We start from the raw sequence: 27,821 nt of genomic DNA, 5'->3' as shown, positions 1-27,821 counted from the left end.
TTATTTAGAAAAAGTGTTGTGACTTGGTATTACAGCATTAACTACTTCAGTCACATATAATGTTTCAATATTTTAGGACATGCAGATACAGGCTTCTTGTAGCCCTTCGTCAATCCTCCTTGACCAGTATTTTCAGATAACAATTTTGTTGTTTCTTATTAGAGGCATGACATGCCTTTTTGCAATACCAGATGTTATCAAATGTTGGCAGCTTTCTAGGCCAAAACATAAACCTGCTTAGATAATAGAAATGTGACTCCCTTTATGCAATGCTTTAAATTGAGGTTGTTGCAGATATATATAATGTGATGTGGGTTTTTTTTATGAGAAACAGGAATGGGTTTTATATGAAGGAATAATGATATACAGTTACACTGTTGCATGCTTGATCAGAGGCTTTGTTATCATGGTTGTGAACATGTTTATTAACCTGTCCTTTGTTTTAATGTATCTCTCTTTCTTTTTTCCTCCACACTTCAGAAGGTGGGTAGGGGGAGAACTGGGGATAAACTTCTAGTAAGTGCTGCTGGAAACAGCAGAATCCAATGAGAGGGACATTAATATAATAACCTGAAAGTGTTTTGAGGTTTCTTCCTGCATATCTAGGAAAGTCATTTGAAGGATGAATAGTCAAGGGTACCAAGCAGGATGTAGGCTCTTTCTTTTCTGTTGTGATCTTCAGGTGTGTCCAAGTTGGGCAAGAAGCCGGATGTGTGATTCTATGATTCTATGACAGGGCCTGCCATCACCTCAGTTCTGATTTAGGGAGGTCAGCTAGGCTCAGCAAATGAGTGGCATGTAGCTGTATGTATGCAATGAAAGCTAGTTAATTATTCTCTTTTTTGTATAGAGATGCTACAGTTAATTCCACATAAAATCTTAAATGTAGCAGCATCATAATTCTCTTTTTTTGTTCTTGCTGTTTTTCTTGTCATTCTAAATGGATCAAACATCACTACTGCTTGATTTGGTTTGAGTGCCTGATTACAAATAATCAGCAATTCAATAGATTCATCTGGTCAAAGGTGGTACAAATTGCCCAAGAAGTTACAGCCATTAAGTTCTTGTCTATCCAGAAGAGCTGCAGTTCAGCAAACCATGTAATTCCTAGTTAGGTTTATTGTTGTCCTCTGTCTGTATCATGTGTAACATACATTACGTATATATGCACACATACATATAAAAATATGTACATATATATCTGTACTTTTTAGTCCCTTCTGTAGACAATAAAATGTACCATTTAAGATACCTGTTTGTTAAAGGTAATGATGTGCAAACTGATTGTGCTTCTGCCTTGAGGTAGAAAGCTTATGCCATACAGGATCTCCAGATGTGTTGCAGATATACCGTTTTTATGATCGTTTCATAATACAGAGTCAGTGAGAGAAATACTGATGTGAGTCTGTGCTAATGACCTTTGGATAAGGTTGACTTTTTTTTTTTTTTTTCCTGTTTGTTCTGTTTCCTTACTACTGATTGTAAGGGGATATGGATAATACCCTTAATAAGTGACAGTTCTAAAAATATTTTCTCTGGACTCTGTGTTGGTGGTATATTTGGTTTTAATGTATCAGAAGGAGGAGGAATTTAATAAAGTATCTCACATTTAACTTTCATAGTGTGTCCCTACAACACAAAACATACTTCTTGAAGGAATAATTTGGGTCCAGTCTGTTTCGTGTCTTATTTAAAAAATGGGTGTTTTGGCCTTTGCCTCATTGGGATTGAACCTCTAATTGCTTAACTGTTTTCTAAGCCCTCTGGGATGCAGGCTGCTTCACAAATACTGCTTGAGCTGGTGTGTTGAATAGTGTTCTCTGAATGGTATTCAGGCTCTTTCTAGTATATTCATGCTTTATACTTGTTGCCTTGGATAACTTAGTTTGTTAGGAGTGCTTTCTGCAGATTTCTTACAGCAACTGTAGGAAATATTTAAGTTGAGTTTAAACATTTAAGTGTTTGGCTGTCTTGGCAAAACAAAACTGCCTCTTGAAAAGCAAGCATGCAACAAGTATGTGTATTATACACATATATTTTTAATATATATCAGACAATTAAGGTCTTTGCATTGTAAGGCTGAGAGTTGAATTGTAAGGAAAAGCCACAAGTTGGTCTTTGTCCATGGGACTGATGTTTTCTGCATCTGTCATCCTTCCCTTTTAAACAGGGAAAAGTGTTTGAGAAAGACTTCTCTTGCCTCCTGCTTGAAATGCCTCTCTCCCACCCTCCATTTTAGAAGTATCACCTTACAATCAATAGTGGAATAGTTTGCAGGGAAGTGAATTATTTATTTCCTGAAAAACTGGTCAAGTGACAGCTAAGTCTGAAGTACATGAAATGGTATAGAAGAGACCAGTACCTTGTGGTAGAACTTTCAGATTAAGAAGTAAAACTTTTTGTGCTGTGGAAGTTGCTGCATTTGAAATCTTGTAACTTTTTTTCTAAAAGACCAGGTGTTTGTTTCTTAGGCCTGCAGAGCTGATTCTTAAAAATATTTCTCTTGACTGCTAACTGTTTGCTCTAATTGAAGCAGAATACCTAAGTTGTCTGTGTAAGTTTGTTTTATATTCCTTGAAATCTGTGAGACATGCCTCATGCAAGGAACATGAAAGAAAAGCTAAAACTTTTGCTCTGTCATTCTTTTATTTTTCAGTTTGTGCAAGTAGTCAGGGTTTTTTTTTTACAATGCGAGTATCAAATGCTCTCCCTGTTAATGACATAAAAGATAAACTTTTCTTTTTGTATTTTTTCCTAGGAGCCCTTTGAAGATGGATATGCAAATGGTGAGGAAGGCACACCAGCTGGGGAAGCAGCAGCCACTTATACTCCTGACAGCAAAGGGGTGGTTAAGTTTGGCTGGATAAAAGGTGTATTGGTAAGTTTAGTGTATTGTACTTCAGTTTCTTGCAGATATGATCCTTCTAATAACCTTTTATGAGAGGGGTTGTGATAGCACTGTATAAATAAAAGATTATACGTATGATAGATGTGAAAAATACCATAATTTTAGGAAGGGTTGCTGTTACTGGTACTGAATTTTAAGTAAATACTTCAGGACTTCAGCTTTTGAAGGGATCATGGCTTCTTAGCACAGGTTTTGCAGTTTTGAAGTTGCATAATTTCCAAGAAATAAAAAGATAACATAAGTATTCATATGTAGTAGAGAAACTATGTATGAATCTCCAGTGACAAATACAAATACGAACGGAGAGAATACACTCAATGTGTGTTTACTTTGGATCTGTAAAGTTTAGGGCTGAAGCGTTAGACATCTGATTTTTATTTACTTATTTTTAGAGGACCAAAAAATACTGTGATGATGAGAGTACCTACCAGTATATGGTAAACATTGACCAGGATTAAGTATTTAAGTCTTGATGAACCTTTGACAAAAAAAAAATCTTCTCCTAAGCTATGAAATCCTTAACACTAAATACAATATGGTCATGATGGAAAAAACTTGAGTCTGTTCCCGTTTTGAGTAGTGAAAAATTAAGGGTCACATGAGGGATTTCATTACTAGAATGTATTAACTTATTTTTAATATTTTCACAAAGAGAAACCATGATTAATACATACTTAAAAGCTATAAGAGTTTATAGTGGTGACTGCAAATGCAACAGTCGATTAAAACATGCTGAACTTGAACATTAGGAATACCTAACTTCAGTTCAGCAAGCTTCCACTGTGCATTAGCAACTACCTGACAAGTCCTGAAGTAGCCATATTCTAGGAGATTGAGAGTACCTGTGGTACCTATCAAACAGGTATTGTGGATTTCTGTTATGTACCCCAACAGAGAACAGTTTTTTCATTTTAAAGCAGGTATGAAACCGATTTAGAATTGTTGCTTACAGAAGTTGTCCAATACAGAATTTGAGTTTGGAGAAATTCAAAGTATTAAGGAGTCAGAGAGTAAATGTAGCTGACCATTTTCTTCCAAAGTCTATTGAAAAGTTTCAAGGAGGATGATCTCCTTTTCAGTTTTTTCAAAGTTGCAATTAGTATTTACTAGCAGGCATAAGCCACCTGAGCGATTTACATTTTGCAAAAGACTTTAAATCTCTGAAAACTTTTTACTTTTGTGGTTTGGAGGGGTCCTTGTCTCCCTTCTAATCCTAATAACCGGCTAAGCTTCCTGTAGGACTGATATCACACTTTTTAGGTAAGAGAGTGACCTAGGACTTGCTATTAGTCTTCTGTCTAAATTCTGTACGTTGCAGACTCTATTTTAGTGAGGATAAGAGTTTAAAAAACAGGATAAAAAAATGAATACCCCACATCCTATTAGTGTTCAGGTATGTTGTAAGATACAAAATTTCTTGTACTGGGAAGTTGTGGGGGTTATTTTTTAAAAAAGAATAAATTATTTGATTGAGTATTGCTTTAGTGCATTTTTTGGGGGAGATTTGTGGGAGATCTGAACTGGGGTTTTAGACCTCACAATCTTATACGTAGTCATGTATTCTATAGCATGAATTTTGGATCCTGAAAGCTGGGATCTAAATTATTTTTACTGTTTGGTCAAGACATACTACAAGCATCAGATATTGAAGTACTGTAACTTAATTTATGTTCAAGGTAGTAACTTTTTAATCATCTTCAGGTTCCTTTTGTTTTTTTTTAATCAAACCTAAACTTGTCTAATTAAAAAAAAATCTGATATTGTGAAATAATTTGAAAGTTGGTGGGGAAAGACTGCAAGATAATTTCAACATTAAAAGCTAAAATGAAGAATTAGTGGAAATGACAGCTGATATAAGACCTAACCTATGTAAAATTTCTGTTTTAGGTACGATGTATGTTAAATATTTGGGGGGTGATGCTCTTCATCAGACTATCATGGATTGTAGGACAAGCTGGGATAGGTATGTGTACAAATGCTATATTTTTATTTTAGCAACTTTTAAATCTGATCCAAAAGAGGTATTAGTGCTGAGCTTACACTTCAAAGAAGAGTAGAAAATGACCTTAATATTGCCAGTTGTTAAGGTGATTTACCTTTATCAAAACATCAAGCAGTATGAAGTTACTTAAACTGTCTCATTTAGCTATAAGGTATGCAAGTTAAAATTGTCATTTGCAAGTCTTTAGTGAATTGTAGAGAGAAACTTTTGATCTGTGGTTATTAGTATATGAACAATTTTCTTCAAAGACTTCTCCTGGTGTTGGACTGCAGAAAACATCTCACCTGAAAACATGAGTGTTTCCTTGAAACTCCAGGATACAGCTTTTACCTTGCTGATTAAAGAGAACATTTATCCAGTTCTGTTTGTATCCTGGAAACTTCTCTGTAGTAAAAGGGAGTGAAGAAGCCTTTTGCTTGAATCTGCAGGACCACAAACAGTAAATTTGTGTTATATTTGCAAGACTAATTCTTTAAACCAAGTTAAGTTGAAGATTTGTAAGTTTTAATACTGCTGTATTTAGACTTTTTTTCTCCTTTTTCCAAAAGGTCTGTCTGTGTTGGTGATTGGAATGGCCACTGTTGTGACAAGCATTACGGGACTGTCTACTTCAGCAATAGCCACAAATGGCTTTGTAAGAGGAGGTAAATCTACTTTCATAAAACTTTTAAATCTTTCATCACTCTGAAATGTACACCTTGAGGATGGAACTTCTAATTTATTTTTCATCCTTTCAGCATCAGGGAAAAAGCAATATGGATTAAATGTATGGAAGAGTTAGTTTTCTGAGGAGCAGAGTCTTCCTTATGTACTGTATTTGATTAAGCAGTTGTGTAATTAAGTAAAAGTCAGTAATTAGCCTACTAATTTGATTTTACTAATGGCTTTTCCTTTGTGGAAAAACATTATCTGTTCTTAATTTTTGGAATACGGATATTTCAAGAAACATGTATCCAGGAATGAATAGGGTATTAATATTATTCTGCATTTACACTGTTGGTCAAGAGTGTGCATTTGTGCTTGTATGTATTCATATCCTGAAATAAAACTTACTAAATACATCCTATGAAAGGACAAGCTATATGTATACATGAGAGCATACGAAAGGATCTGCTGTTGTTCTATCATGATTTTTCTACACATTAAAGAAATTCTCCAAACCCTTATCTCTAGCTTTCTTAAGAGTGATGGTTTTCATTCTCTTTCATGGTTTGCATGCTCTTGTCAGCAATTCTTACAAAATAGTTTTTAAGTGGTTGAAGCCTTTGACGTGCTCAAGCTGCTTCACAACAAGACTGCTACTACTAGAAAATGTGGTGGAATTAAAATAAAAGCTTATAAAATTATCTTAAGAATGAAGAGGAAAAACCTTATTATCACAAAGTGAACAGACCCAACAGGGTCATCTAGGAAGCTTAGCGTTATGTCAAGCATAGTTTCTAAATAAATGCCCTTTCTTTTTTCAGGCTGCATTATACATACCAGATTTTTCTGTTCTTATGAGAGCCATTTTTTTTAGGGTCACTGTTGCAAAATAATACTTCATTAGAAAATTTGAAGTGCTAAATGGGAAGAACTGTAAAATCACAGGTGTTCCTCTGAAAATCTTACAGTAATATTTTTCTTATGTTAACATTCTGATTTGCAAAGTATGTCAAAGCTGGGTACCTACATAAGTTTAGTACAAGAGCTGTAATGCAGTGAAGTTAAGGATTTCCTGTTGCAAATTTGTAGTGTACACTCAATTGCTTTAGGCTGGAGCTGTAGGATATTTTTGCTTCTGGAGAGCTTAGCCTTAAATTGGGGGAATGTGCCTTTGCTACACTTTTAAAATATTTTATTCTTTATTGCTGTAGATACTCAGTGTTTCATTTGTGACATGTGGAACTTGAGATAGTGTATTCCTCGATCTCAGAAATACAAAGAAAAATACAGGGTGTTTCAAAAAATTGGACCCAATTTCAAATTGAAATTACTTTGAAATTGAGCCTATCTTTTTAAAGCACACTGTGAAGTGGCTGTGTGATTGTTTGAGTCCCATTGGAGGGCAGAAAATTCCCTTAACAACAGAGCTTTAAGGAACAGATTGCTGAGGTTTGGAACCTGGGTTGGTAGACCTGCAATCTACTTTGCAGTTTCTTGAGTTATAGCTAATGAAAATGTGTAGTAGTAGAACTAAGATTAAATGCTTTGAATTTGAAATAAAAACCCCAGTACTACTATTGCTTCTGGCTTATAATTTGTTTTTTAACCATAGAGCTGGATGCATAGCTGAATAGTCTAATGTGTTGCATGAGTCAGGCAATTATTTTCAACTAGTATGTTTTCATAAAAACTTGAAATGTGTCACTGAAATATCAGTGTGCTTGTTCCTTAAATATTGAGTTTTGGGTTATTTTCTAACACAACAGAGAAGATGGAAGAATAAATTGCATCTTGTTCATGTAAGCTTTAAATTGCTGATGACTGTTTATTTTTAGGGTCTTTCATGTAGTGATTTTTTGTCTTTTTATGTTTCAGGAGGAGCATATTACTTAATTTCCAGAAGCCTAGGGCCAGAGTTTGGTGGTGCTATAGGTCTGATTTTTGCATTTGCCAATGCTGTTGCAGTAGCAATGTATGTTGTTGGCTTTGCAGAGACAGTTGTGGAGCTGCTCAAGGTACATGGATGATAGGGGTCATACTCATTACATTTTCCTTTATGCATATTGGAGCTGTCATCTAATCATAAAATGTTTTGGGTTGGAAAAGACCTTTAAATGTCACCTAGTCCACCCTCTGCAATGAGCAGGGACATCTTCAACTAGATCAGGTTGTGCAAAGCCCTGTCTAATGTGACTTTGAATGTTTCCAGAGGTGGGGCATCTGCCACTTCTTTGGACAACCTGTTGCAGTATTTCACCACCCTCATAATAAAAAATTTCCTCCTTATATCTAGCCTGAATCTACCCCTTTCAGTTTAGAACCATTACCCCTTATCCTATCACTACACACTGTAGGGTAAAAAGTCTGTCCCTATCTTTCTTACAAGCTCCCTTTACGTACTGAAAAGCTGCAATAAGGTGTCCCTGGAGCCTTCTCTTGTCCAGGCTGAACAACCCCAACTCCCTCAGACTGTTCTCACAGCAGAGGTGTCCCAGCCCTTTGATTATCTTGGTGGGCTCCCCTGGACCCTCTCCAGCAGGTCCATGTCTTTCCTGTACTGAGGGCTCCAGAGCTGGACACAAGACTCCAGGTGGGGTCTCACCAGAGGGGAACAGAGGGGCAGAATCACATGCCTTAACCTGCTGGCCATGCTCCTTTTGATACATTTGGTCTTCCAGGCTGCAAGTGCACATTGTCAGGTCACATCCAGCTTTTCGTCCACCAGCATTGCCAAGTCCTTCTCAACAAGGCTTCTCTCAATCCCTTCATCCCCCAGACTGTAGTGATATCAGGGGTTGCCCTGACCAGTTCAAAGACATGGAATGCATGATTTGAAACTGGGCAAAAAACAAAGTACATGTGTCCTTACAGGGAATTTAAAATTAGTAAATCTGTGGTATAGAGGTTAACTCTACTAATAAATTACCGTCAGTAAAATGCAGTAGGGAAGATAAGTGCTTGATAAAGTGTATGATTGTATTTTTTTGTTTGTTTTGTTAGGAAAATGGAACGCTGATGATTGATGAAATGAATGATATCAGAATCATAGGGGCTATCACAGTGGTTATATTACTGGGTATTTCCGTTGCTGGAATGGAATGGGAAGCCAAAGTAAGGAACCATTACCTTTGTTTTTATTATCTACTTCATAATTTTGATTCCTTTTTCTACTTCAGCTGTTTGATTTATTTTTAATATATTTAGTGTACTCTGTATTGCATGCATGGTATGTTAGAAGTCAATCAGTGGGCAGTTTTTGCAGTAAATCTCTGTCTAGCTCTAGGATCTGCAGGTCTGGACAGCATTTCAGACCTTAGGCCGCTTTGCTCTGCTGGGAGCTTAAGCATTGATGAGAACCTAAAAAGCAGCATAATTTACTCTTAATGGCACTGTCAAGTTCATTAATGATATTAGCCCCTTCCTGGCAATTACAGCATAACAAGAAAAGGTTAGCATGACAGTTTTCCCTCACTGGGAACTTCGAATGAGCTCTTTGCATGGAAAATGGAGGCCTGGAGCCAAAGCAAATCTGAAGTTCTGTACTTTTTGCTTACTCAAGTATTCTTACCTTCCCTTCTGCTCTCTTCTGGTTTTGTTTACACTTGGAAACAGCCAGACATGTGAGGCAGACACTTGGCACAGCACGGCAGAGGGTTGTGAACATTGGTGGTGATGAATGTGCAGGAGGCAGCACCTGCTTTCCTCATCTTCTTGTGGCTGTGCAGGCTTAGATCATAGAATAGAACAGAATCATAGAATCATTTCAGTTGGAAGAGGCACTGAGGATCATAGAGCCCAAACATAAGCTAACTCTAGCACTAAACCATGTCCCTAAGAACGTTGTCTAGATGCCTTTTAGACACCTCCAGGGATGGTGACTCCACCACTTCCCTGGGCAGCCTGTTCCAATGCCTGACAACCCTTTCAGTGAAGAAGTTTTTCCTAATACCCAATCTAAACCTTCCCTGGTGCAACTTGTGGCCATTTCCTCTTGTCCTATCACTTGCTACTTGGGAGAAGAGACCAACACCCTCCGTGCTACAACCTCCTTTCAGGTAGTTTTAGACAGTGATAAGGTCTCCCCTCAGCCTCCTTTTCTCCAGACTAAGCAGCCCCGGTTCCCTCAGCTGCTCCTCATCAGACTGGTGCTTCAGACCCACCACCAGCTTCATCGCCCTCCTCTACACTCTCTCTAGTACTTCAGTGTCCAATGAGGGGCCCAAAACTGAACACAGGATTCAAGGTGGGACCTCACCAGTGCCGAGTACAGTGGCACGATCACTTCTCTAGTCCTGCTGGCCACACTATTTCTGGTACAAGCCAGGATGCTGTTGGCCTTTTTGGCCACCTGGGCACACTGCTGGGTCATGTTCAGCTGGCTGTCAATCAACACCCCCAGATCCCTCTCTGCCAGGCAGCTTTGCAGCCACTCTTCCCTGAGCCTGTAGTGCTGCCTGGGGTTGTTGTGACCCAAGTGCAGGACCTGGCACTTGGCCTTGTTGAACCTCGTACACTGTGATTGTGGAAACAAACATGTACAGATCCTAATATACCTTAATACAGACATTGCCTTATTAGTTTTCTGCTCTGCATTACTAGGTAGTGTCACTTGCTCACTGTTTTCTGCATGTAGTGGGCATCCACAGTGTGATCAAAAATAGAGAAGAGGCTTCCTTGGTCTCCTTTCGCATTTGATACTTGGTTCACAATAATTCCTGTATTTTGCAGTGAGAGGCAACTTGAAGAGCATCTTCACGTAATTGTTATAAGTTTCTTATGCTCCTGCATCAAAATTATGATGGTATTCATAACTGAAATGAGAGAGGATTTTTTTCTCATTGTTGCTTCCAGCCTTAGAGAGATAGGTATCATATAAAAAGTGAAGTTTAAGTGCAATACTTGGACCTACCAGAAAAAACATCTGAAGAAATTGACTTAGGCATGTATTTTTAAATCGAACAGCATGCTTCTGTAAAAATTGTTGACCTTTCTCAGTAGTCCTTCACTGTCTGTAACTTCAGTTTGTAATATCTTAGTGCACCTGACGTCAAACAGTACTGTCCTCCTTAATCTCAACAGTTTACTTTTTCCTTTGAATTAATTAGTTGTTATTAACCCTCTGGCTACTGTCACTTGAAGTCACAAGAAGTATCTTGCTTTTGCTTGGTAGCATGAACAATTCTATAACATTAGCTTGCATAGAAATATCACTGTTGTTTAATGTTTCTATATCAAACCTGACCTATGGTATCACTGTAGTGTCATCTTTATTAGGGAATAGTCAGCTTTCAAAAATCCTGTGCTTAATGCAAAAAACAAGGCTTGTTGGCTTTGTTTCTGAATCATGGAACGGGGCAAGTAGGAGTGATGATAAGCAGCTGAACCTCTCAGACAAGCACTTCATGTGGGTTAATATACAACTTAGCCTAGCAAAACACTAGTACTTCCCTCTTGATTAAAGTATCTATGATGTTCTTGTAAGCCTTCTTCATGACTTGGAGAATGTCTTGAAAAATGGGATGTGAGGAATCTATAATAATGCCTTTTAAGTAGATCTAGAAGCTAAGAAGGACCTGGATCTTAGGAAAGCCTGCTTAAAAATATCTTTTCAGAGTCTGTGATCTCTTACCATTCAGCTCCTCATGTTGAAGTCTTAAAAGCCCATTCTTTCTTTGATACTTTTGAATATAAGGAAGATATTCAGAAAGTGCTCTTAGATTCAGGGAGAAGCCTAGGTTTGTTACGGGATAAATCCACTTGTTGCTCTGTGGCAACTTGATGTTGAATTCTCTAGGCTTACTGAAGACTCGTGAGGACCCAGCTGCACTGCCTACACCTCTCACCTATTTACAAGGCTTGGCAAAGGAGACATCTAGCTAGACTGCACAAACTGGTTTCTTCAGGTGGTCTACTGACTCTGCTCTTGGCTCTTATCCTTCATTTATTGCTTTGCTATCCTGTTTTCTTGTGAGACTGTCTGAACTGAAAACTTTTTGTGATAATCAGCAATGCCACTGTGCTATTGTGTATTAAGTTCTGATCCTAGGCCTGGAAAAAGAAGTTTAACTACAGATAGCTTCTCCTAAGACACTGGCATATGCCTTTAAAAGGAATCAAATAACACAGAAGATAATAGGCCAGTGTGGTTGCTTACTTCAATGTAAAATCTGAACATCTCTTCAATGCCTAGATTTATCTGTACTCACACTTTAGAGGCATTGGTTGGTTAAAAGTGCATCTTGTTCCAAGTGTAAGGTTTGTAATGGTTTTATTGAACAGTGGCAAAGAATTTGTTTTAATGAAAATGTCTCAACAAAACTAGAAAGTAACACATAATTGTGGTAGTCTGCAGTTTGATTTCATAAATAAAGGTTTGAGAACATGAGAATGTAACAAATTAATCTAGTCCATTGCATAAAATAGCAAATAAAAGCTGTTTGATTTGTGAGTTAATAAAACTCTTAGTAAAATAAATATTGCATCCTAAAGTATAAGGCAAAGTATTATGAATGTGGTTAATAAGGCAATACTCCTAGGATTTGTGTATGTTTAGCTCTTTTTTTTGTGAATTTTCTCAAGTCTACTCAAATGCATTCCTTCTGGAAGGCTTATAGTGAAAATAATTCTAAGTATTTTTTCTTTAGAAGTATAACTTTGAGTAATAACAAATTCTCTTTTGAATGGGCATTAAACTTACAAATTAGTCTTAGTTTATTAAAAAATCCTGGTATGTGTTGCTTGCCTTATTTATTTGTGGAAAACAAACTGAGAAGACTAAGCTGAACTCGGAGTCGAGTAAATATTTGCATTTTAGAACACCACCTTGGAGCTTGAAACTGTGGAAAGGAACAAGTTCTTCTGTCTGACTGCAATCATTGTGTGTTTCAGGCACAGATAGTCTTACTGGTGATCCTCATACTTGCTATTGGAGACTTTGTCATAGGAACGTTTATTCCTTTGGATAACAAGAAGCCTAAGGGTTTCTTTGGCTATAAAGGTATGTTGGAACAGCTAGTATTGTAAACAATATCTTTGCAAAGAGGGCACATGCTGTCATAGTTAAGTTAAACTTCTAAAATAGCTTATAGTCCTATTTAACTATAAAGATTCAGTTTCCTTATTCTTTTTGACTTCTGCAGTTTTGTTCCTTAGAGTTATGGGGCCAGAACTTGGTCTTGCGTACTTAATATCAATTATATTAAATTTTTTAAAAGTTGCATGATACTGTAAGTACTTTTTCTGTTTTTAAAGGCTATCTAAGTTTACTCTGAATTTTATTTGAGTCAGAGTGATGCATTAGGACTTAGATGTTCCACCCTTAATTTTAAGGTCATACAGCTGTGAGTTTCAGCTTTTTCATGGAGCTAATGCTGGCTAATACTATATGAATATTGACAGACTTAAATCTTTTTCTACAGCTGAAATATTTACAGAGAATTTTGGACCAGATTTCCGAGACGGAGAAACTTTCTTTTCTGTATTTGCTATTTTCTTCCCTGCTGCAACTGGCATACTTGCTGGTGCAAATATCTCAGGTGATCTTGCGGTGAGTAGTGAACGTACAAATATTGTTCACAAACACTGAGCGTACATTTATCTCTGTCATCACTGTCTGCTGACATTTTTCTTTCAGGATCCTCAGTCAGCCATACCAAAAGGAACACTGTTGGCCATCTTAATTACTACATTGGTTTACGTAGGAATTGCAGTATCTGTAGGTAAATAGATAATATTTTTAATTTTATCCTTTTACATTCATTCTGAGGGTGTATTTTGGTATGGTTTATGCAATTCATTATGTAAAGTCATTATGTAATTGACTTTCATGCATGGGAAAGTAATAGCCAGACATTTCTAATTGTTGGAGGTTCAATTTTCAGCTGATTTTTATAGTTTCCTGAAAGGAGTGGTATTTTTCTAAGAGTAGTGATTGTTTGAGACTAAGGAGGACAAAAGACTAAATACGGATGCTCATTTATTGCAGTTATTTATTTTAAAATATCTACAATTTAGTGGTGAAATAATCCCTGGATTAGTAAAGTGTGTTTTCAGAAAATACTCACTGAACAAACACCCATATTGGTTTGAAGATGGATGATAGTCAGCTACTTATCTAAAGGGAATTGTGATCAAACAGCTCTTTGGTGAGGATGCATGAACAGTCTTTCCCTGCTAGAGAGAGGAGAGTTCATATTACCTTAACCTGGGTAGCCCACCTTCAGAAGTGTTGTTGTGTTCAGAAGCATTGTCTGTAATTAATTTTCAGGTGGAAAGAGGAGAAACAATCATAGACTTATCTTAGTCTTGTATAACCTCTGTTTCTGGGCTTTCCCACCCTGCAGTGATTTGAAATTATCTGTAGAAATTGCCTTGGGGCTTGATGCTCTACTGCAATTTCTCTCTAGAGCAGCAATGGTCAACCAGGTTTTTTCCCACCCGTAAAACAATTCTATACTAGTAAGCTTAAGATTGCAATCATATCTGACATATATCTTGCTTGTGATGGAAAATGTTTTTGAGTCACATAAATTAGTTTCTGGCAGCAGTAATCAGTTTTCTTATGTGAGAGACCTTGCCTTATCTTAGCTGTGATGCCTTTTGAATGAAATTCCCTTATTTATAAGGGTGCCATTGAGCTTACCACTAATGGTACTTCCATTCCAAGTACACCAGTCTTGCTAGTCTGCCTCTGTTGGCTAACATTGTACTGTAGCTTTGCCAAATAGTTGCTCTGTAGTGATTGTGCTTTATGCAGCATAATGACCTACACTTATTTTCTAATTAGATGGACCACATAGACCTTTGTTACCAAATATGAATACTTGAACAAACATGAGAGCAAAATTCTCATTAATACTCATTTGTTAATGGAATACTTTTATCATCTTTCAACATTAAAAACCTCATTTTTCATATTACAAAAGGAACAGTTTGCAAAACCAACAGAACATGAAATCGGTTGATGCATCAGAAATGTGTTACCTTACTTGCCTCCTATAAATTACACTTAGAATTCTGCTAGTTAGCAAAGGGCAGTGCTATTGCAGAAGTCAGAGATTATGATATGAGTGAAGTCTAGCTTTTTTTTTTTTTTTTTTGAGGCATTGGATCACGAATCAGACAAATACAAATATTTTTATTCCTTTCCCCACACACAGTTTCCCACTGGAAGCTTCCAGAGTGGTGATAAGCAAGTCATTAAAACTGTGGAATGGCTAGTAAATGTCACTGAGTCACAGAATCATAGAATGTCCTGAGCTGGAACGGACCCATAAGGATCTTCCAGTCCAACTCCTGTCCCTGCATATGACAACTCCACAGTGTATCTGAGGGCTTGTCCAGTCTGTTCTTGAACAGTGCCGGCCTTGGGGCCATGACACCTCCCTGGGAGCCTGTTCCAGTGTTCCACCACCCTCTGGGTGAAGAACATGATGTTCTGAATTTAGCCTAGTATTTGCATGCTCTGTTGTAAGTAAGAAGGTAAAGAAAGTGAATAGAAAAAGCTTAGAAGAGCAAAATTGCTAGTTCTAGTTGCTAGAGCTAGGCAGCCCTGTTTCAAAAAGATAACAGCTGTAAGGAAAAAGGATGAAGTTTCATATTTTAGCAAGGGACTAGTGCAGACTAATGCAAGGGAAGCTCTAATAAAAACTTCAAACATCTGTGTAGGGTTAGGACATGCTTTCTCTACATAGGGAAGTAAAGTTAATTAATGTAGCCTCTTGTTAGCACTGGAGAAGTAAAGCACTCTCATCTGCGGTCTGAAGGACTCAGGGTAGTATCTCTGGGATTCTTGCTGGTTGCATGGAGTTAGGAGATAGCAAGACTTACTCATAAATGCCTATGCAAAGGTGAAATCCTGTTTTTACAGGAAAAAAAGATCTAGATGTTCATAGTGAAGATGTTGCCACAATCTCACAAATAAATACAATGTTTCTGAAGGAAGGTTAAGTGAAATGTCTGGACTCATATCTAAGTATCTTCTGCTGAGAATGGAGCTTGCCCAGCTGACTTCTGTTCTGTGTTCTCACATATTAAGACTCACATTAAATTTGTTCATAGTGCCATTGTCCCTTTCTTTTGTGCTTTGACTCTGTGTGTGAAAGACCTGCCAGGTAGTTGGATCTGAACCATGAAAAAGAGAATGAGGAAGAGGAGGGCTCTGATAGTGCACTCTAGCTATTTAATGTTTTGCTCAACTTAATGAGTCTGTGACTGCAATCTATTAGCAACAAGATGTTATATACACATAGTTCAACGAGTAAGTATCGTGTCACATCTATTATATACTGCTTGAATGGCTGGGGCAAATACTTGTGTAGTGGAAGAGAAGAAACTTTTTATTATACAGAGGTTTTAATCCCATTTAAAACAGAAGAACAACAACAAAAACTCCAGCCTCTCTGCATACCCACAAGAAAAGCACAAGACAGGTGATCAACATAGGAAACTCCTACTGAAATTTAACCAACTGGGCCTAATAAGTAACTGAAAAATAAATCTGAAAAGTGGAAGGATTAAGTAATATTCACCTACCAGGACCAGGTGTTATTGAAGACTGTTAATCAAGTTGTGATGGCTCAGAGGCAATCTAAATATGGCATAGATGTTTAGGAATTCATTTTCCCAATGAAAGAGAGACAAATTACTTAGGGAATAGGGATTGTTATTGAAGAAACTTAAGCTTGCGCACACCTGTGCCTTCCTTCTTATTTTGCAAGTAAGTAATTTACATCCTCAGTAGTTGCAGAATTCTGTTCCCAGGACCTCCTTGTCATTCAAGTTCCTAAAAGACCAAATTAAGGAAATTCTGTTGGCTGCTGCTCTGTAGTCTTCCCTCTTCTCTTCCTCATTCCTTATTTAATACCTGTTACTGGAAATATTTGCTGGTGTCTGAAAAATTAGACTACTTCACCTATTAAACCATAGAATGTTAAATAATACTTAGTCTGCTCTGGTTTGTTTCATTCTTTGAGACAAAAGATGTTGAGGTAGAAGACTTGTGGGCTTTACAGTACTTCTAAGTTTTTCTTAATATTTAAGGGCTGAAATGCTGTGTCTTAAGAGTTTTCTGGATCAGTGAAACTGCAAATAATCATAGATGAAGACAGCAGTTTAAGTGATAAACTTAATTATAAGATGTGGTAGGAATGGGACTGTTTGGCTATGTTTTTTACCAAAAAGTCAACATACCACAGTCATGTAGGAGGTGGCTTGTTCAGGCGTTTGAGAATAGCTTACAACAGGCTTTTGTGACAAATTACTTAATTTATTTTAATGTCTGAGCTATATTGACTGGAAAATAAGTGCAACACTGTGCATACCTGTCCACGTACATCTGTATGTAGCACTACAGAAATGCATCTGTTTAAGATAATGAACAAAAAAAGAAACAATAAAATCAAGTGATGGTGCTTCAATTAAAGAGCTGTGCAGAAACTCATGATTCAGAGAAATAATATGTTGACCTAAAATTGTGCAGTTAAACTTTTGCAAATCTATTGACATTGTTTTCCTCTGTGCTAAAATTTTCCTTTTCTTATTAGACTTAGATTTATTAAAAAACTGAAGATATCTCAGGCAAGAGAACAATTAATTTGCTTGTTTTTATTTGTTCTTCATAGGGAAGATGGGCTTCATACTGAAATGTATTAAAAATGTAAATGCTATATTTTGACATTACTCTGTGAGAATATGCTTACATAGAAAGGGAATTGATCTTGACACGTATCTTTAAGTTCAGGTTCAATCTGTTAATGCTTTTTTTTTTTGTGGTTGTGTTCACTTTAGGTTCCTGTGTTGTTCGAGATGCCACAGGAAACGTTAATAACACCATTGTCACCGAGCTGACAAATTGCACTACTGCAGCTTGCAACTTAAACTATGATTTCTCATCCTGTCAGACAGGGTGTCAGTATGGGTTGATGAACAATTTCCAGGTATAAAACTTCCTTCTCAATCTATTTGTTGGTTTTGTGTTTATTCTTCTTTGAATTGCATATTGAGAAAAATCATAGAAAAAAAATGCCTTTTTCCGTAAATATAAGGTTTATCTGGAATAGTTAAATGGTACGCTCTAGCTAGTGTGAAGAACAACAACATAACTATGTTAAAAACTTTTGAGTGTTTATACACAGGTGGTATAAATATTTAATCTTCTGACTAAACTGCGTAGCTTAGGTGTTGGGACTGCAACTTTAGATAATTGAATGTCATCATTCAGTGATGTGGATAGAAGTACTTGTTGTTCAATAGCGATGCAACAGTAATCATAGGTAGCCTCTGTCAATAACTTGTTCCTTAATTTTTAAATTTTCTTATAATATATGCTGACTTTCTAAAAATGTTTTTCGTATTTGTCACAGTATCCTCTTTAATGGTAGGAATGTTTTGAATTATCATAAAACCTGATGTTAATGTATTTAAAAATCCTATAGAATTAATGGAGTAATTCATAATATTCAACTTACACTTCACAGATAACAGAAATGTCCATGAACTATTGGTAAGGGTTTGAAAGAAACACAGGAAAACGATGTATTTCCTAGTGACTTAAACTTACTTTGTGGCAGTCCATCTTTGCCCTAAGTTTTTGTAATAGGTGTGTGAAAAGTTGGCTAGAGATCAATCTGAAATCCACTAATGAAAAAGCTGTGTAACTTATGGGTTTTAATCAGAAGTACATGTGGTACATGTACTCCTTCCATGTACTGCTTACATGTCAGGCTGACAGCTTTACCTGCAAAGCTGGGTGAAAAACTTATTTTCTACATGATGAAATAATGTTGCAGTGTAGAGCATTCTATTAGAGTAAAATACATTTTTATAGTGGAATAATTTGAGTATCTGTGCGGTGTTACTAAATTCTGCTTTAGAAAAAGTCTGTATTTAGAAACACTTCAGAATTGGTCCAGTGGGAATACTCTGCATTTGATGACATTGCTTATTTGTTTAAGCTCAAAAGAACCCAGATGGACAGCTGAGAATAAGTGTAGAACTGGTTTCCTCTGCTTGTATCTTTTTAAATCATAACTTTATGAAGGTTGCTTACCATAAATGTTGCTTGTGCTTCTAATAAGTTAGTCATTAATGTTCTAGTTTCTTACTATTTGTTCTAAAGAGTGCTTCTGTCTCAGAAATTATTCTTGTTTCTCTCTGTAGAAAAAATAGTGTGTTCCAAATAGGAAAAGTTGCTTTCAAGGCCACAGGCTGCACAGAGAATGCAGGGCCCCTTGCACCCCCCTTTTTGTTGAGTTTTTGAAAACTTTGTCATGGATACTGCACAGCATCTCTGGGCAACCTGCTGCTGTGCTTAGCCATCCTCTCTGTGGAGTTTTGTTTTTCTAATCCCCAGTTGGATTTTGGTGTTTGTTTTTTTTTCTCTCATCCTCACAGCTGTTGGTGTGCGTCTCTGAGAAGAATCTGTTTCTCAGGAGATGTCAGAAGGAAATAATTTCAATAAGATACTGCCTACCTATAGATAAACTGTTGTCCATTTTCTAATTGAACTACCCTCAACTTAGTAGCTCTGGATGGTAGCTGTAAGGAGAGATTTTTTTTTATATGCAAGTCAAAGTGTGTGTTAAGGGTGGCTCTAAGCTTGTGTACCTCTAAAGCTTTTCATACAAATGCAGCTTATTTCTGTAGGTTAAATAACTGAGAACAAACATTTTAAAAACATAAATTAATGCCTAGGTGAGTGAAGATTGTTGTATTTGTCTTACAGCTGTAAGCATGCAGATTCTGGGCTTGAAAGTGGAGCTTACTCATGTGCACAGTCTGATGACTTTATCACTTCGATACACTTTGTGCTCTATTCAGTTCTGGCAAAGAATTGATTTCAAGTTAATATGTGGCAGCTCAAGTTTTAAATGTGTTTGGGCAGCAAAGGGATTGCTTGTAGTATGATTTACTTGTGGAAAGCTTAGATGGTACTAAGAAACTTAATATGAGAACAGTTGGTGAGACAGGCTTACTCAGACTTGCATAGAAGAACTATCTTTGTTTCTGTTATAGTCAATGCAAATGAATTAGAGGTCTTCACAGGCTTCAGACATTTCTCCGTTCAGTGCCACTCACATTTCTGTGTCCAGGCTGTAACCTGGTTGAAGAGTAACTTCAGAAACTTGTTTGGGGCTTTCTAGCCTCGGCCTGGAACTTCCCCAGAATAAGTTATAGCTTTGGATAATTTAAATGCAGAATTTGGTCAACTTTGGATGGAAGTTGGAAGTAGCATGAAACTCCATTCCAGAAACAGTGTAAAAGTTCTGCTAAAACATTCCTCCTACAAAGGAAGGCAGCTGGAAAATATTTGAAAAAATGTAGGGGAAGGGCATCTATATTCATAATAAAAATCTAAAGAGGCTGCTGCTTGTTTCCACGTCGCATTTTTTTTCTGCTCCACAATGGCTGGACCAAAGAACTGAAACTGAAGTCAAGATACGATATTTCATTATCCCAAATGTTTGAAATTTAATAAACTGCCTAAACAATAAATGCCAAGCAAACACAATGAATCCCTTATCAGCAGTAACTATATATCTGTCTCACCACACCAGTTATAACAGGGCCATTCTTACTTACATGTCTGTGCTTCCACTTCTATGGGTTCTTTCAAGGGTGAAAATTTCAGTGCTATGGCAACTGCATATGAGTTCTTCTTGGTTTTGTGGTCATAAGGTTTGGATTATGGTATGTATGAGGGAGGGAGGGGAGAGAGAGGTGTTTAACACTGTGACATACTGGTTTTACTGGAACTGGTTGCCATTTTGTTCCTCTAGCTTAGAAGAAGCTTCCTAATATCTCTTAAATTAGTAAACTAAGTTGTAACTTACTTGCTTTTAAAATGGGCAAACTTCATCTGCATACATCTTACTCAGATTGCTCTTAAATTTATAAACCAGATGTAATATTAAAAAATAAATAGTGTAAATAAATGGAGGCAATGAACAAAACCTAGAAAGAGTATGTAAAATCTGAGTACAGTGTAGAAACTAACCTGCAAGAATTTTAGGCAAGTGTAGTGAAGTGAAGGCCTCAAAATAACAATGTTTTAAATTGGATGGGAAGAAAAGTGATGGAGACACAGATTATGTCCATAGGAAGTCCTTCCAAGGAAGATTGATTAAGCCATCCTTGCAGGGAAGGAAATTTTCATACTTCTTCTACAAAGATTATTCTGTGCTTGTTCATTATGTTGCTATAGCAAAAGTTTCTTTCTAAATTATTTGTCAGTAAAGCATTGACACCCTAAACTTCTCTTCTACTATTATAGTGTAGGGTTATTACAAACCGGCATTTACAACTGCAACTTTTTCTGTTGATTATAGAACTAACTTAGCCTGGGCATAGGAGGGATAGCTTAGTGTATGTGTCATTAGTTTTATTCATCTATGAATAAAGGCCTGTCCTACCTTTTTTGTTGTGAACTACAAATATGCTTCAGGGAATTCCTTCATTTATTATCCTGCTTCGCAGCCACTTCACTCTCATCTTACGCACCTGCAATTATTTAATTTATCTTTTTAGGCTAGGTGTGCCTTGAACTGACCAATGAAACCTGACATAGTGTAGAGACTTGGTTGACGGTTTAAGTGACCCAGCAGTTTTTTGTCAGTCTGATCTGTAGAAAAACGCTACATTTTATCAGTAGTTTAGCCTTAGGAATATTAATAAAAGTTAATTGGTCACCTGTATATGGTTTCCGAGAGCATGTCCTGCTTCGTAAGGTTGTTTTAGACAGCTAGATTTTACAACTTCAGGTGACAGTAACTTAAAATCTGGACACTTGTGTGTGATTTCTTTTGCATTCAGTTCCTTTCCTGATACTCTAAGCAAGTTTCCAGGATGAAAGAGGCAAGTAATCACTGCAAATGATGCAGAACCTCATTCTGACACATTGTGTTTGAAAGACACTATGCTGAGTTTGGTCAATTTACTAAAAACATAAGCTTTTTCAAGATGGTATTAAATTCTTAAATGTTTGCTGTCTTCAGGCAGTTCAGGGTTTTGGTTTGTAAAGAGAAGTATTATATTAAACCATGATTTTTTGTTAAATACGTGGTTCTGTATCTAACTTCACTTGACACATGCAAAGCTGGATGCAGCTGTGTTATGGAAGTAATCAGTGAAATGGTAGAAGAGGGTCTTTAGGCAGTATGGCAACTAGACAGAAACTGCTTTGATTCTGATTTGGAATTATTTTTTTTAATGTCTTATCAACACTGTTCTCTTACACTTAACTTACTAAGGATTTATTTTGTTACTCATCCAGTCTACCAAGAATAGTATTCTTGCATATAGGATTTTACTCACTGGGGTTACAAAGATGTCATAGAATGTGATCCTGGGGAGACAGGAAGCAAGTTTTTCTTGTTTCCCATTCAAAACCAAAAGGACAAGTTTAACTTAGAGTGCTGAAGATACTGAGAAAGACAGTCACCTTTCTGAAGATGTTCACTAATTTCAGTTGTTTTGTCACTTGGGCTTCCTGAGACCATGTTATTCACTGGTAGGCTAGTCAAAATATGTAACAAATTACAAGGTATTTTGCTTCCATTACTTATTTTTAATCATCTTATGAGCCCCTGGAGACTTCAAACATTGATTGCTTTGACCTGAGAATTACATGGTTGGGACTGTTGTGTGGGGAGCCACCTTCTCTTGTTCTAAAATTAGGGTCTATTTATATTCCCTGATTTGTCTCTAGTTCATTCATTGATATGAATGCATGACATTCTAACAGCTTTTAAGTGGAGGATACATAATATTTTTTTTTTTTTCTGTTTGTGTAGTTAATCTTGCCATCCACTTGTATAGTATACTTTTTCATATTCTTTAAAAAAAATATATGTTTTGCTTCCAGGTGATGAGCATGGTATCAGGATTTGCACCACTGATTACTGCAGGTATTTTTTCAGCCACCCTGTCTTCTGCACTAGCATCTCTTGTGAGTGCACCTAAGATCTTTCAGGTAAGTTTAGAAGCAAAGCCATAATCTTTTAAATAATAATTTCAATTAACTTTTGAATAAGAATTTTTGGAAGGGTACTGTGACGTCTTGCTGTCATTATTCCTACCAGCTGACATCAGTAGGTTGATCTAGTATTTACCTGTTGCATGGAATGGGAAATCAGTGTGTTATTGTTGCTAAATATAGCTAGACTAGAATTTGTTCCAGATGTCATGTGTTTCTGGTTAGTTTAGAGTTTAGTTATGGTGTAATTAACATTACAGGAATCTACAAACTCCTTTAGATGTTTCTCGTAAGTACCAGTGGAGCACATACAAAGATAACAGATTAGTTCATTTCTCAAAGTAATCACAGAAGGAGACATCATGGAATAGAACCTGTAGCTGTGGAATCTTAATCTTCAGAGAATACACTATTGAAATAATTGTGTACTAGCTCTTACGTAAATCATTTACATTTATATTGTTGGTGTTCCTGAATGTATTTGCTTTATGTTCTTTTTAACCATTTGATCTCATTCTTTGCCTTGCAGTTTCTCTTTAATTGGGTAAAACTTTAATGTCCTCTAATGACCTTCTTTCCCAAAAGTTCAGTAAAGAGTCAAATGTAGAAGGGATTTTGTTGCAAAATTGAAGCACAAGTATTGATGCAGAGCACTGATGTGTACATTGGGCAAACTTTGCACTTTCTGAGAAACATTGTCTTTAAAGAAAGACTCTTTGTAACTGTAAGACACCAGTAAATAAGATTAGTCAATTACTTGCAGAAGAGCTAAGCTTGTTCTCATGGATAGAAATTAGTGAAGGATAGAATATTGGAAATGCAAAATGTCAAGATAGAAAGACAATTGAAAGTATAAGTAGTACATGGTGGCTATAAACTTCTTTCAGGAAGATAATATGCAGTGGAAGACAGCATTAGTAACCACTAGTAAGGATACTTTTCTAGCAAAATGCATGCTGACTCTTGAATTTTATTTTTCTTAGGCTTTGTGCAAGGACAACATTTATCCAGGATTTCAGATGTTTGCTAAAGGCTATGGGAAGAACAATGAGCCACTGAGAGGATATCTTCTAACATTTTTAATTGCTCTCGGATTCATACTAATTGGTTAGTTTGAAATTATAATAAGTCTCAATATCCGTTTGTCCTTTACAAAGCATTCTATTCCATATTGGAAACTGATGAGAGTGTTCTAGAGGTCTAATGCACAACACTTAATTCTAAGCCAGCATTCTAAATCTATGTATTCTGACGTTTATGTTCTCCTGTCTTCTTGGTATAACTCTGTCTAAAACTGCAATAAATTTGAATTTAACTGTAGCAATACTGTGCTTTTCTTAATAACCACAGGTATGTCTTTAGATACTATCAATCAATAAAACATCATTTACTTGACACAGGTGTTAGAAATATGAAAATTTATTTCAGATTTTTAATAATGAGAAACAGCTTAAGTAAATGACAAACTTTCATGAATAATACTTTTTAAAGTGTGTTTTTCTGTTAAGTTACAAACAGTAGAGACGCGTGCTGATGCTGCTGTTGCTGAAGGTGAAGATAGTCTAGCTAGTATTACATGCGTTCTCTGTAGATGGCATACTAATTGTGCTGTGTCCGTCCATGAGTCCTGTACCAGTGCTTTTGAACTCCATTGCCCAGTTTGCTCTTTCATCATTGCCCCAAGTCTGCTTAAGGCATAGGTATACCCATGATGTCCCTACCTCAGCATGCTGAGTGGAAGCTTGATTACAAGCAGAATCCTGCAGACCAGCATGGCAAATTCTTTTTTTTTTTTTCTTTTTTCTTTTTTTTTTTTTTTTTTGGATGATGGCACACATATACATGTTTTGTACTGTGCTGCCTCAAAGAAAGGGGAAGATCAGGTTTTTCCATCTCTTTCAGTAAAAACGTGTACTTGTCACTTTTGTAATACTATTGGTCTGTAATAAAGCACTGTAGTAGTACTATTGATACAACTTTTCACTTAAAATGCAGATAGTTGAACATGTTTGTCACATTCCTCACACTAACTTTGTCTGATGTTGCCATTTACCATAGTCAATTGTCTCTAAGCTTATTAGTGTCTTGTTCTTTGCTGTTTGAGAATTGAGCTAGAGGTGTACTACAGGTGTATTAATGCTCTGCTGTTTCTGACATTCTTCAGAACCCAGAGTATTGGTGCACTGTTTGATTAAGGCATGCTGGAAAAGAAATTTTCTCAGTGACTTATTTTGAGAAAGTATGAAGTGCTTCAAACATGGCAGTCCTGGAGCACTTGATAGTGTGGAAAAAATGTTTATATTTTTGAAACTGAAACTTACGCTTCTTGACTATTAGAAGATAACTTGGTACATTAGAGACAAGATAATAGCTCTGTTTGTTGGACAGAAAGGACAAACTGATTCTCCTCAGAGTACATCAGAAAAAAAGGTTGTTTGTAGCAGAATTTTTACTCTGGAATTTTCAAAGCCATTGGTTGATATCTTTCATAGCAGCATGCATTGTTTTTGTTTTTACAGCTGAACTGAATGTCATTGCTCCAATTATTTCGAACTTCTTCTTGGCCTCATATGCCTTGATTAACTTCTCTGTATTCCATGCTTCTCTTGCAAAATCTCCAGGTAGGAACTACATTTTGAGGGTGAGAGTTTAGCCTGCAATTTCCTTACACATAAATACAGTTTTAAAGATAGTAATATAAAGGAATGTTTAGCTTAATTTAATTACTAAATATCTATTTGACTATCATGGTGTATCTGAATTACAAGTGTAGTATGGTGTGTACTTCTGAAATTTTTTGCTGAGGGAACACAAGATAATTCAGTGTTTTTTCAGAAACCCTTGAAGAAAACTTTCTTGCTAATTCGGTGTCTGGTGTTCAAGAACTACCCTTTTGTCTTCCTTAGATTTCTCTGTTAATATGTTTCCTCTTCCAGTCCAGAAGAAACTGGAATTGCAGTGGTATTGACATATATTTATAGACTTTGGTGTGGGGAGCTAGTTAGATTATAGGAATATGCCAAAACCCGGTACTTGCAGAACAGATGTCTGTCATACCCAGCCCACTATGCATTTGCTCTTAAAAGTTTCTCAAGTTGCTGGACTGGGAAGACATCATTGATTTGCCAGAGCAGTGCATAACACTGTTTAGACAACAATTCTCTATCTAATGCGCTTGTTAACCTTGGGTGTGATAGTGGGGGTGTGCAAATGTATTTTTGCTTTTTTTGGATAAATAAGTGACAAATAAGGATGTGAAACAGTGATAGTCCACTATTTTGACATACTCAAGTTCTGCTTGGATGTATCTGTCCTTTTCGTTTTCATGTGGTGAAAATTTCTGGCCATGTGAAAGCAGTAAAAATACACAACGAGAAACATTTAGTAGAATGTGAGAGATGGAGTCCCAAGCTGATAATTCATGTTAGGCTAGCCTGAAAGCAAAAATCAATTGTCAGATAAGCTATTGTCAAAGGTTCCTGTAGTCTGATTCAATAGATATCCTGGCACACGCATCTTAAAACTTTCCTTTTGAGATCTGTGTTTAGAGGGCAAAATTAGACACATTTACACATCTATATAAGAAAGATGCAAATTCATTTGACAGGTGTTGAAAAATTGAAAGCATAAGTGTGCCACAGTCTGTTTTGCACAATACTGAAACTGTCACACATTTACATTAAATGTGGTGTAGAACACTAGGGAAGGAAAAGAGGGCTAGCACCTTCCTTCTCTTGGAGTAGTGATTAAATTTATTTCCATCCTCTTTTCTATTCTCCACATTATATTTTGGCTAGGTTGGCGCCCTGCTTTCAAATACTACAACATGTGGATTTCTCTTGTTGGAGCTATTCTGTGCTGCATTGTGATGTTTGTCATTAATTGGTGGGCAGCACTTCTGACATATGTCATAGTGCTTGGACTGTACATTTATGTCACTTACAAGAAACCAGGTATGTATAGCAGCTTCTGGCTGCAGGGGGGGAAAATGGAATGTGCAAGAAAGGAAAAAAGTTAGGGCCTTTAGGAGTGAAAAATAACTTACTTAGGTTTGGCTGACTAGTTCAGCCTTCTGTTGGAGATGACACTTTCCTTTGCTGTGACATAAAGTAACTAAGCATGGCATTTTTTCCTGAACTGTTATTTTTTTTACTCTAAAGTTGCCACAGTCTTTGAAGAGTTGACAAAAAAAAAAAACCTGTAATTCTTTCTTCCTGTAATTGTAACATATCAAACTTCACTTTGCTAAAACTGCTGCAGAAATGTTATCTTTAAATAGAATTCCTGTTCAGTTGTATGGGTTTGACTAGTGCTGTATAGAATGTGTAAGATATAGTTTAAATCTTATGTGTTTTCAATTGATATTCAACGTTCATTTTGTGATCATGTAGTTTAACAGTGAACAGCTTTAAAATACTGGAACTTCAAATCTTCCAACAGATGTGAACTGGGGATCCTCAACACAAGCTTTGACATACTTGAATGCACTACAGCATTCTATACGGCTCTCAGGAGTGGAAGATCATGTGAAAAACTTCAGGTAATGGTTAATATTAAAAACATAGGAAATGACTTCTCTGTATTCCATAGGATACTGTCACAATGTTTGTTATGATGGTTTCCAGTAAATGCCAGTTCATCTCCTATGGATTGTGACAGCTTTGAATTTTACCACCATGGACATCCTCTGAACATTAGCATTTTATTTCTGATTACGAGTGCACTTTAGAAGCAAGTCTATGGATTATGTCTGCTTACTATTAGACACCTCATGGTTTGCATTATGAACTGTGAATTGTTTTCTTCTTTGAAACTGAATTGGAAGATATGCTGCAAACTGCTGATGAGCATTCAGTCCACGTGCTTGGGTTAAAACTGATCTAACTTAAAATCCCCAAGATGTGTATACTGTGAATGTTGCCCTCAACACTAGGTATTTGACATTAGACATATTATCTCATTGCACTTCAGTTCAGTAATGGGAAAGAGGCTACATGATTGTTTTTCACACACTGAAGAGGAGAACTGATCTGTTGTCTGCCAACATGGCTACCCAGGAAGGTCCTACTCCAGAAGGCAGTTTTCTATCCTGTGGTGTTTATGCCACTTTTCTGGGATAAGCTGTCATAGAAGAAAGATACTTCAGAAAATTTTAACAAAAAGTATTGCATTAAACTAATTCCGCCAAATAAATAGAATGTGGTGTTATATAATCCCCAGCTCAACTGACTTGCCATAGATCTGGCTGCAAAGTTAGTTAACTTTTATGTTACATCAGATTTCTCAGGGCCTTA

General features: G+C 36.6%; 1 protein-coding gene across 1 annotated transcript in view; it reads left to right on the top strand.

Moving 5' to 3' along the window:
- The window catches only part of SLC12A2 (solute carrier family 12 member 2), a 65,350-nt gene that overhangs the window by 18,052 nt on the left and 19,477 nt on the right, over positions 1 to 27,821 (top strand). Inside the window, exons 2-15 of the mRNA XM_082075234.1 lie at positions 2,759 to 2,878; positions 4,796 to 4,871; positions 5,459 to 5,554; positions 7,431 to 7,570; positions 8,556 to 8,666; positions 12,444 to 12,552; positions 12,974 to 13,101; positions 13,189 to 13,273; positions 17,343 to 17,491; positions 22,417 to 22,524; positions 23,511 to 23,634; positions 25,047 to 25,148; positions 26,325 to 26,480; positions 26,968 to 27,067. Of these exons, the coding sequence (XP_081931360.1) occupies positions 2,759 to 2,878; positions 4,796 to 4,871; positions 5,459 to 5,554; positions 7,431 to 7,570; positions 8,556 to 8,666; positions 12,444 to 12,552; positions 12,974 to 13,101; positions 13,189 to 13,273; positions 17,343 to 17,491; positions 22,417 to 22,524; positions 23,511 to 23,634; positions 25,047 to 25,148; positions 26,325 to 26,480; positions 26,968 to 27,067 (1,604 nt within the window). The remainder of the gene's footprint in view (positions 1 to 2,758; positions 2,879 to 4,795; positions 4,872 to 5,458; positions 5,555 to 7,430; positions 7,571 to 8,555; positions 8,667 to 12,443; positions 12,553 to 12,973; positions 13,102 to 13,188; positions 13,274 to 17,342; positions 17,492 to 22,416; positions 22,525 to 23,510; positions 23,635 to 25,046; positions 25,149 to 26,324; positions 26,481 to 26,967; positions 27,068 to 27,821) is intronic.

The sequence above is a fragment of the Streptopelia decaocto genome, assembly GCF_964273445.1.
Source record: "Streptopelia decaocto genome assembly, chromosome: Z".
In the NCBI taxonomy this organism is placed as follows: domain Eukaryota; kingdom Metazoa; phylum Chordata; class Aves; order Columbiformes; family Columbidae; genus Streptopelia; species Streptopelia decaocto.
This window is presented reverse-complemented; position numbering and strand designations above follow the sequence as displayed.